This window comes from Papaver somniferum, chromosome 7 (genome assembly GCF_003573695.1).
Source record: "Papaver somniferum cultivar HN1 chromosome 7, ASM357369v1, whole genome shotgun sequence".
NCBI classification, from domain to species: Eukaryota; Viridiplantae; Streptophyta; class Magnoliopsida; order Ranunculales; family Papaveraceae; genus Papaver; species Papaver somniferum.
The window spans coordinates 257,821,924-257,831,552 of record NC_039364.1 but is presented as its reverse complement, the minus strand read 5'-3'; the positions used below and the strand labels follow the sequence as shown (position 1 = coordinate 257,831,552).

General features: G+C 37.5%; 1 protein-coding gene and 2 non-coding genes across 3 annotated transcripts; 2 read left to right on the top strand and 1 right to left on the bottom strand.

Moving 5' to 3' along the window:
• Window positions 1-210: 210 nt before the first annotated feature.
• LOC113300678 lies at window positions 211-331 on the top strand. Its single transcript, XR_003335885.1, has one exon. It is a non-coding gene; the product is annotated as a U5 spliceosomal RNA (small nuclear RNA).
• A 3,052-nt stretch (window positions 332-3,383) lies between these two features.
• On the top strand, window positions 3,384-3,455 carry TRNAD-GUC. Its single transcript has one exon. It is a non-coding gene; the product is annotated as a tRNA-Asp (tRNA).
• Window positions 3,456-3,580: 125 nt separating this feature from the next.
• Window positions 3,581-9,269, bottom strand: LOC113300191 (DEAD-box ATP-dependent RNA helicase 13-like). Its single transcript, XM_026549389.1, has 15 exons — window positions 9,042-9,269; window positions 8,775-8,957; window positions 8,255-8,463; window positions 7,971-8,165; window positions 7,479-7,655; window positions 6,725-7,113; window positions 6,421-6,601; window positions 5,526-5,648; window positions 5,336-5,452; window positions 5,121-5,225; window positions 4,678-4,818; window positions 4,479-4,544; window positions 4,206-4,364; window positions 3,991-4,075; window positions 3,581-3,903 (listed from the first exon to the last, which is right to left on the bottom strand). The coding sequence occupies exons 1-15, from the start codon at window positions 9,196-9,198 to the stop codon at window positions 3,851-3,853; spliced, it is 2,340 nt and encodes a 779-aa protein (XP_026405174.1). The 5' UTR covers window positions 9,199-9,269; the 3' UTR covers window positions 3,581-3,850.
• Between the last annotated feature and the right edge of the window lie 360 nt (window positions 9,270-9,629).

Genomic DNA, 9,629 nt, shown 5'->3' with positions numbered 1-9,629 from the left:
TCATACGTCATATGAGATTGAAGCTGGTAGTGTTACTACCTCATGACTATCTTGATAGTTTGTTGCACCGAGGGGGTCAAAGCGGAACAACAAGGACCAATAACAAAAAGATTTAAGAGTGATTTCTTAGTCCCACATAGACTGAGTAGCATAACTGTACTCAAATTGCTGTGCATAAAACTAGCACTTCACTCGGTCTTTTGAGTCATGCAGCCGTGCAGTAAGCACAGAGCGAACTATTCTTTCGCCTTTTACTAAAGAATACAGTGTGCTTGCCGTTTATGAGTGGCATACGCCCATTTTTGGAGGGTTTCTCTTTTCCATGAGGAACCCAACAATTCTCAAATCCAAATGTTTTAGTTTACATGGTTCCGTAAAATCTGGTTTCGTAATGCTTAGAACTCGAGAGTAACCGAAAAGGTTGTGTGACCAGTGTGCAGCCAAATTTGAGTACTGTTTGACTGGCAACACATCCTTCAAGGGGATTATTATTGCCGGGGAAGGTAAACTGGCTTACCCTATTTTACTTATTGTGTAATTTGTGTTGAAGTGTGCTCATAGCACCGCGAAAAACTACAGCTGCTCGTGCAATTCTCCATCAGGTTCTTCTGTTTGCTGTCAACTTATATGGCCGTTGTTTGGGATCTTAAAATTCTTGCTATATCATGGAGTTTAATTTCTTTCGAAAGTAAGCCCGGAAATTTAACATTTAAGAAAATAAGAATTATTCGCCCACTCACTGGCTTCAATTTCTACAGTTTCTTCTGCAGAAGCATAACAATGAATATAACTACGTATACTTTGCGTATGATGGACTCGTCGAAGTATCATCCCCGTGTTTGATTCATTTCAGTCTCCCTCCATTGATGCATCATCAGTAGCCTTTTCAAAAATGGTTCCATCTGACGAGTGTAAGGTTCTGCAAAAAAAAAAAAAAAAGCTTTGGCCTGCTGTGGCGGTCGTGCTGTTGTCTGACAGACACCCAAATCTTTTTTCTTTTGGTTCTGACAGACTCCCAAATCTTTCTTTTTTTGGTTTTTGTTTTGGTGGGAAACAGAAAAAAAACCTGCTAAGCATGATTGCGAAAATAGAACAAAATTCAAATTTACTGGAGATATAAATTTTGCAAGTATTCCTCCTTTAGGAACCCCCCAAATTAGCAATTGTATTGCTAATATCGATTGGCGGATAGAGGAGTCCACCTGCGCTCCATGGTCTCTGAAGATTTTTAGCATGAATGAAGGCATGGGTTGTACGTGTTATCCAGAGAGTGCTTATCCTGTAATACAACTGCGTTATCCTTAACGTTAGTGAAGCGATAAAGCTTAAAGCAAAGTTTAGCAGGCTGTAGGGTAACTAGATTTGGGCATTTCCACGGCCAAATGCTGCTGCTGTTGAAACAAGAGTGCTGATTGAGGAGGTGCATTTTTGCTTGTTGCTGACTAAGGAAGTGCATTTGCTCGCTAAAAAAAATTAAGAGCCTAACTGTAAAAGGGATGCAGTTAAATACAGAGATAATTTATAATGTGATGCAGTGCACCATGAATTCTATTGTCAAGCACCCCTGGATTGCTATATAGTTTTCCTTGTAATCCAAAGCAAGCATTTTCACCACCTGACCTAAAATAGTTTTTCTGTGACCCAAAAACTAGATTGTGACCCAACATACATATGTGGTTGGACTATGAAATGATGCCAAAACTGCAACGTGAGTAACAATCCATTATGACTGTCAAAACACCCCCGAAGGCAGATGTATGACTAGGACTTCGTCCTTTGTGATGCCACTAAGTAATGATAATGTAATCAGAAGAATCAACTCCAGGATTCAAATAAAAAAAAAGTGAGCTCATATGCGCATATCTTCTTCAGATGAAATCTGAAAATCATGGGAACCCTATCCACATTGTGCGAGTTATGTCATTGCTCGGACGTTAAGTGACAGCACGTTGTATTTAAGCTAATAAATTTCCTTCTAACCAACCAATGTGGGACTTGAATCTTTAGCGGATGCATCTACTCCCTCCTTCCCTAATTAATTGGCTGGTTTTAGCTTAAATACAACGTCATCAAAAGAAGTTAAGAGAAATGGTCCACACGACACTTGTCATCAAAAGAAATCAAGAAAAAAGTGGTCCCAGAAAACTAAAATAACATTTGACTTTCCCAATTAGTAAACCAGCCCATTTTTATTGAAACATCTAATTTTATAAACCAGCATATTATTTAGGAATGGAGGGAGTAGTTGAGTAAATCCTGCGAGTATTTGTCCACTGCACACAAAAATAAGTAGAAAATCATTAAGGAATCGAACCCGTGTCTGTACCGTGGCAGGGTACTATTCTACCACTAGACCACTGGTGCTTGTTGAGCTCTTTTTGTTTCTCGAACTTGAGTTTTTGTTTTCTTTTTTCCTGAATTCTGATTTTCTTATTAAAATCTAGTTCTTCTTTTTATTTACTTCTGTTTGTCATGATTGTGGACCGATGTCCTTTTTCTTTGTTAACTCTAATGGAAAAACCTTAGTCTAGGATATTTTAGCCGTATTCGGTGAATCGAATAAATGGGAAACTCGAAAATACAAGTCTGACTCCCAAGCTGAGAACCAATGCTTTTGCTGCCCAAATGCATCACTGGCTTCTCGCCCCGGTAATTAAGCATGTTTTTTTGTTAGGTGGTGAAGACTTTCGTCAGTGCTTTGTCAAGATTTCTTGTATGCATGTGCAGATAGGGGAATACCGAATAGTGGAGGCATTGGCACACGCAACGATACCACAAAAAGTAAAACTATGATGAACGTGGGAAAAAGATAACAGGCTAAAATGAAGAAAAAAAAAATGAAAGTATTACTTTTCCAGAAACGGAGATAATATGGAATTGTTCGGCAGAGTACATGGGTACGATTACTGAAACCTCCTTGGCTGTACTATGCGAGAGAGAATGAGTCCGAAAATTGATTACGATATTGCTCATGAGCTGAAAATGATCTGAGAAATTTCTACCCGGAAAGCTTAAGGATGCATTTGCAAAACTAGTTCGATTTGAGTTTGAAGTCGATCTACAACACCTTCCATACTGATATGATTTAAGCTGTAGAGTTCATATTCTTATTCTGCTTGAACTAGTTTAGGTAAAGAAAGACAAAAACGCAATGCCCAAAACAATACCAACGAGCATTCTGCTCTATCGCTGGCTCCAGTAAAAACTTGTGTGCAAAGGTAAAAAAAAAACAATGATTATGATTGGGTTCAGAAAAAAAAAATGTTTTTAATCCTGGCTCCTCCATCCCTGGAAACGTTTACTTGCAACTCCTTCGATATTCTTGAATCCGGCTGCTGTTGTCCTTGAATATCTTGTCTTGACAGACAGAACTAGCACATCAGGTCGTTGTAGTATAGTGGTAAGTATTCCCGCCTGTCACGCGGGTGACCCGGGTTCGATCCCCGGCAACGGCGTTCTTTTTTTTTTTTTTTTATCATGGAACTCAAAGTGAAATCAACACTTTTAGATCATTCAGTATCAACCGTGGATTTGCTTGCCCTCGATTAGAGGAATTCACTTTAAGATGTCCAGAAACACCTTAGACGGAGTATGTAAGCTATGTTAGCATTTAAAAAAAAAAAATCCAAGTACTGTAAAGTTGCAAGAACTAGCCAAGTCTTTAATTTGTTACAAGAATAGAGCAAGATCATCTTAACAAAGAGGAGCATTTACTGCATCAAAACAACTCGCAAAGCACAATTACAATACTACTCGTTTGGTTTCTGTGATCAGCTAGATTCAAGTAAAAATGTAAACTGATATTTCAGCACTGTAATCAGAGTCCCAATGTTGATTTTGAAAAGCTCTTCTACTCTCCACTCTTCAGTCTTTTCTTGTCTTTTCTCTTTTGGTCATGGGCACCTGGGAGATGAAAGTACAATTACAATACTACTCGTTTATAAATTGCAGACACATGATGATATTCATACAGATATATGATGTACTTACGGTTTTTAGCTTCTCTTTTCTTTCTTTTTGCATTCTCTATGATGTTCCTTCCACTTACCGACGTCTCTTTCACATTCATGGAGACCTTAAAATAGTAGATGAGATTAACATGATATTAGAAACTAAGTTTCCATCTCCCAAGTTTTTGTAATGTCGATTAGATCTATTTTATAAAAAGGACCAATACTACTAAACATGTCTCATTTATGTTATACCTCATGGCCGCCACTGCGAAGTGCCTGAAGTGGCTCAATACAATCCTGCCCAATAACAACTAGTTTCCTTTTTCTGTTTTCTCCAACATTGCTATTATCACCCAACTTTTTCGCAGATAATTCTTGGAATTGGTGTTGAAGTAGAGGCGAAACGCCAGACTGAGAAATACAAAATAATAATATAAAAACAAGAACATGCAAAAAAGGGAAACGAATGAAACAGCTGCCAATATTAAAGCAACAGACTAGTAAAAGTTTGATAATAGAAATTACCCCAGCCAAAAAGCGATGCGAGAATGATTTTGGCTGTAAAGGTCTGGAAAGCAGGCTCTTCAACTCCTGAAATTGTGCAATAAAAATTAATCAGGTATCCAGATCGATTCCTCCCGTCAGATAGGTGTACCATGTACTAATATTCAACAGCAAGATCAACTACTTAGAGAAATAAAGGAAAGAGCGAAGTTAGAAATACCGTCTGCAGCTTGATTAATCTAGACGAGGTGGCTTTTCTTTGTTTATGACTATTCACCCTTTCTTCCTCGCTGTCGTCCTCGTCTAAAACCAATTCTACCGATTTGGCATTACGCTCAAGCCAGGTTTTATTTACCTTTTCCTGGAAAACAGGGAAACAAATGAAGAAGCACGTGAAGAAACAAGTCATACACAACTCGAAGTTCTTATTGGGCTACGCCATTATAGAACATTATATTTCTACAACTAAATTGGGAAATAATTTAGGTGGTGAAGTGAGATTAGGGTTACGATCACCACTGTGTACCTACACTAGAAGTATGAGAAGCTGGAAATTTAATTAATAATTAAACAGTGTGCAAACTCAGCGTAAAATTGTGTCCAAATGGTAATTTGAAAGTAAACCACCATGCAATATTCTCACCCAAGATATAATCTGGTTACCTTGGAATCCTTATGTGTGATCTTATCTATCTGACGCGCAACAGATAATCTTTTCATAACCTCTGGCATGTATGAGTTATCTAAAGGAAACCGTCGAAGACTTTCCTGAGAACAGATAAGACTAGTTGTCATCACATATAATAAGATGCTAAATGCAAAATACTCGATTACAACATATTCCTGCAAATAACTACTTCATTTCCAAGGGAATTCACCTTTTGAAAAGATTTGCACAAGGATGAAAACTTTGGTTTATCATTTGGATTGATTAATGCAATGCTGCAACCGTCTGTAGATGCTCTAGCAGTTCTTCCACTTCTATGAACATAAGCCTACAGCAAATAACTTCAAGTTAGGAGGTCAAAAAAGCCAGTGCGAAGATTACCAACAATTGAATCTACTTACGTCAGCTGAATGTGGAAGTTGATAATGGACAACGGTTCGAACACCAGGAATATCAAGACCTCTTGCTGCAATATCAGTAGCAATAAGTATACCGTTGTCGCTTTCACGAAAACGATCCATTGCCTGAAAAGCCAAGAGATCAAAGAGAAGATCATTAGTGCTAGTTTACACACAAAGAAGTGGAAAAAAAAAATATATATACGCTGGTTTACATGGATTAAATGTTGGGGAGATTTATAGAGAAATATATATTGGCATCCTCAAGATATATATTATAATGCAAAGAGGTGAAGCTGATCCACACTAGGCTCCAAACAGACACATCAAGTTGGTTTATTTCCATTGCTCAGATCGACACACAGTGACTAATGATACAGAAACGTAGTTTTCAGTCTTTGAGATTACTTTCCCTGGCAGCAAAAAATATTTCGTTATTTCGTTCAAAATGCCAAATCCATCATGTAAAATTTACCATAAACCATCGAAGAAAATCAAACAAACAAAGAGATTTAGTTTAGCTGAACAACATTAAGTTTCACTAAATTCAACACAAGTAATTCATACTGCATCTTCCTTCACTAATACTGTTTCCACTATTATTTACTTCTCTGGTAGTTTTTGAGTTAGTGAAATGCCACCACGACTCTGGTAATTTACCATAATAAAATAGACAACGTTCATGAATCATTTACTGATAGCATTGTGCAAACAAAGTTCGAGTAACCATTTTGCAGGTTGTTCAACTAGCCATTTGCAACATCTATCTGTTGTTAGCCCCTTGACCACATCTACCAGCCAAAGTAGTATTACATCAGAAGATTTAATGAGGTAACATCTAAAGATGAATAGACCACAGAAAAAATCATATATATTAACACTGCAATGAAGAAAGTACCTTCAGGCGTGCTCGCTGCTGCATTTGAGAGTGAAGAGGCCACAGATTAATGCCAAGAAGGCGCAAAAGGGAAGAAATGTGACGTAAAGCTGCTATTGACGTGCAGAAAACAATTGTCCGGCCTTGCCCATGAACACTCAAAAGGTAATATAGATAGGCATCTTTATCTTCTTCCCTGCATCTGCACAAACAATTGAACTACCTAATTAATTAACGATAAATGACGTTACAAGGTAGAGAAAGCCAAAGTGCATCAAGGTCATATGAAAGATGCTCCAAAATATTGCTAAAAGGGAGGACATACTCAATAAAAGATTCTTCTAATTTATCCGCCATAACTGCAGCATTTGTCAAATCAAAGATTGCGGCATCTGCCCTCATCCCTGCTCGTTCTGAAAGCTTCTCTATAGAGCTCAACTCGCCACTCAAAGATTGTTTGGATTTACGAGATCCACCCTTTAGCTTTTTACGAAAATCAGAAGATAACGCTATAGTGGCAGAAAAGACGAACGTTTGCCTTTTCTTCCTTTGGATGTTTGAAACCGTTACACAACTCTGTGAATTTTCAAGCTGCCCTTCATCAGGTGCGGCAGTCATAGGTAACATGTCAATGATAGACTGCAACTCTTGAAAATGACCACTCTCAATCATACGGTCAGCCTCATCTAAAATAAAGAATGACAGCGAATGTAACTGCAAAAGGAGGTCAATTGATTAAGATGTAGACAAGTTATAATTGATCGAACAATTGCTGAATAAAGTGTCTCGTCAATATTATTATGGCTTAAGGGTCACTGTGTCTCATGTCAATGCAAGAAACCAAACAAGTTGTTCTAATGTCATTTATCACAGATCACTTATGTAGTATCCTAATGGGTCCCAAAGCCCTATAAGGCTGTAAAATAGAACTGCATCACATTATAAGGTGCATCTTGGTATAACAAGTTAACAGCGCTAGAAAAATGTAGGCAGCAAAGTCATCTACCTTCTCACTGCCGACTGGCCATAGCAAAGTAGTAAATTTACAATTAATTTACAAATGACACATTCGAGAGTACCTCAATAAGGTGTGGATCTCCTCCTTGCATAAGCTCCCATAACCTCCCTGGAGTACCAACAATAATCTCAGGCCTTGCTTTTAGAAGCCTTTCCTGCTTTTCTGACGAAATCCCACCAACAATTGGGACAACCCTGATGTTTGTCAAGCTACTAGCCACCTTGAGATGATCAGTAACCTGTATAAAGAGGAGCATATTAACAACAAACAAACAAAAAAAAATGGAGGCACCAATATCTGTAACCAACACAAAACCATAGTACTCAAGTCTCAGATTCTCAATAATTAAAGTTAACAGTAGTATAGTTTGGGCCACTTAACTTGCACCTTAGTTTGAAGTTGTGAACTAGTAATTGTACGCTGCCGAAGGTAGATGATATGGGTAAATGTTATATATATATATATATGTATATATATTTGGGGAGCATTACTATGATCATTAAATTACTAAACTTAGAAGAAGAAAAAAACAGATGTTGAAACTACATGGTACCTGGAGTGCCAGCTCCCTTGTAGGAGTTATGATGAGTGCCCGAAGTGTACTACCAAGAGCTCCTTTTTCCACATTATTTCCTCTCTCTGTAAGTGATACGCCTGCTTTTTCTCGCTCTTGAAGTAGACGTTGCAAAATTGGAAGCCCAAAAGCAAGTGTTTTCCCAGATCCTGTTTCCGCAGCTCCAATCACATCCTACAGTCAAACACAAGATTCAAACCACAAAAAGATGCCAATACAACATACCTACGCTAACATCATAAATTTTTTAGCTGGTAACCAACCTTTCCTTGATGCGCGGCAGCAGGAATACAAACTTTCTGAATAGGTGTGGGTTCTTTAAACCCAAGCTTGTAAATCGATTTCAACAACAATGGATGCAGCCTCAATGCCTGCCACTCGTAAAATTCAGCTTCATCAACTACTGTCTCTCCTATCTCAACTTTATTGTCACTATCGTCTTTCACTACACCCAAACTCGTAGAATCCCCTTCTGTAGATCACAAAAAATCAAACAAAAATTACAACCAAAAAATCTAGACTAGAAAAATCTTATTCCACACAAACCCTAAACTGTAAACTCCCATAACTCAAAATTGTAGCAATAATCTAATTTTCTAAAACCCTAAGTTGTGTCAATAATCTTCTAAGTTTCTAAAACCCTAAAACCCTTAATAATGTGAATAATCTTTCAATATTCTGCATTTTTTTTCATAGTAAGCCATCAAAAAATCCTAACATAAAATTTATTTATGAAATCTGCAAACTTGTTCCAGAATTGAATAAATGAAAATTGCCATTTACCCGAAACTTTGAGGCTTTTCTTTTTCTTCTTCTTCTTCTTAGCCTTTAGTTTCTTTACTTTCTTATCAACTTTCTCTTCATCATCACCAGAGTCCTCAGTACGAGTCCGTTTCTTGGATTCAAAAGGATTATTTATCAAAACACCATAATCAACTTCATCAATCTCGTCAAGAGAAATAAAACCTGCATATAAAACAAACAACATCATAAATCCAAAATTCAGAAATATCAAAACCTAATGAGAGAGAGAGGGGGAGAGAGAGAGACCGCCATCGAAATCATTAGCTCCTTGAGCAAAATGATCTTCATCTTGAGAAACAGAAGATTTCCATGGTAATGAATCTACATCTTCTGCTGATTTTTTGATACTTCTCATCAGTTTCTTCTTTGATGAAGAAAGGGAAGCTTTAGATTTGGCCGCCATGGACGTGTTTTTCCTGCAAATTTTTACGAGACCGAGAAAGGAGGAGCAACGCGAGAGAGTATCCCCTGATGTCAAATAAAAACAAACGGGCCGAACCTTAGTATTTCGATGACCCGGTTGATATTAAACGGACCAAAACTTATTTCCGGACAAGACAATTGTTGTATCAAGTGCTAATGGGAATGCAGAACATTGTCATCTTGTCCGATTTCGGAATATACCAGACTTTACAGAAATTCAGTTTCTGATTGATGAATACAGATTCACTATTGTTCTTTACTTGTATTTAACTGAACATGGGTTTGGGAAAATATGTGCGTCTGTTGGGGAGAAACACTGAAGTTGATGTTATTGTAAAGAATTGTTTTCAGTACAAATTAAGAAAGTATTATTATAAGTATATTTAAACACAAACATTGGGTGTAATAATA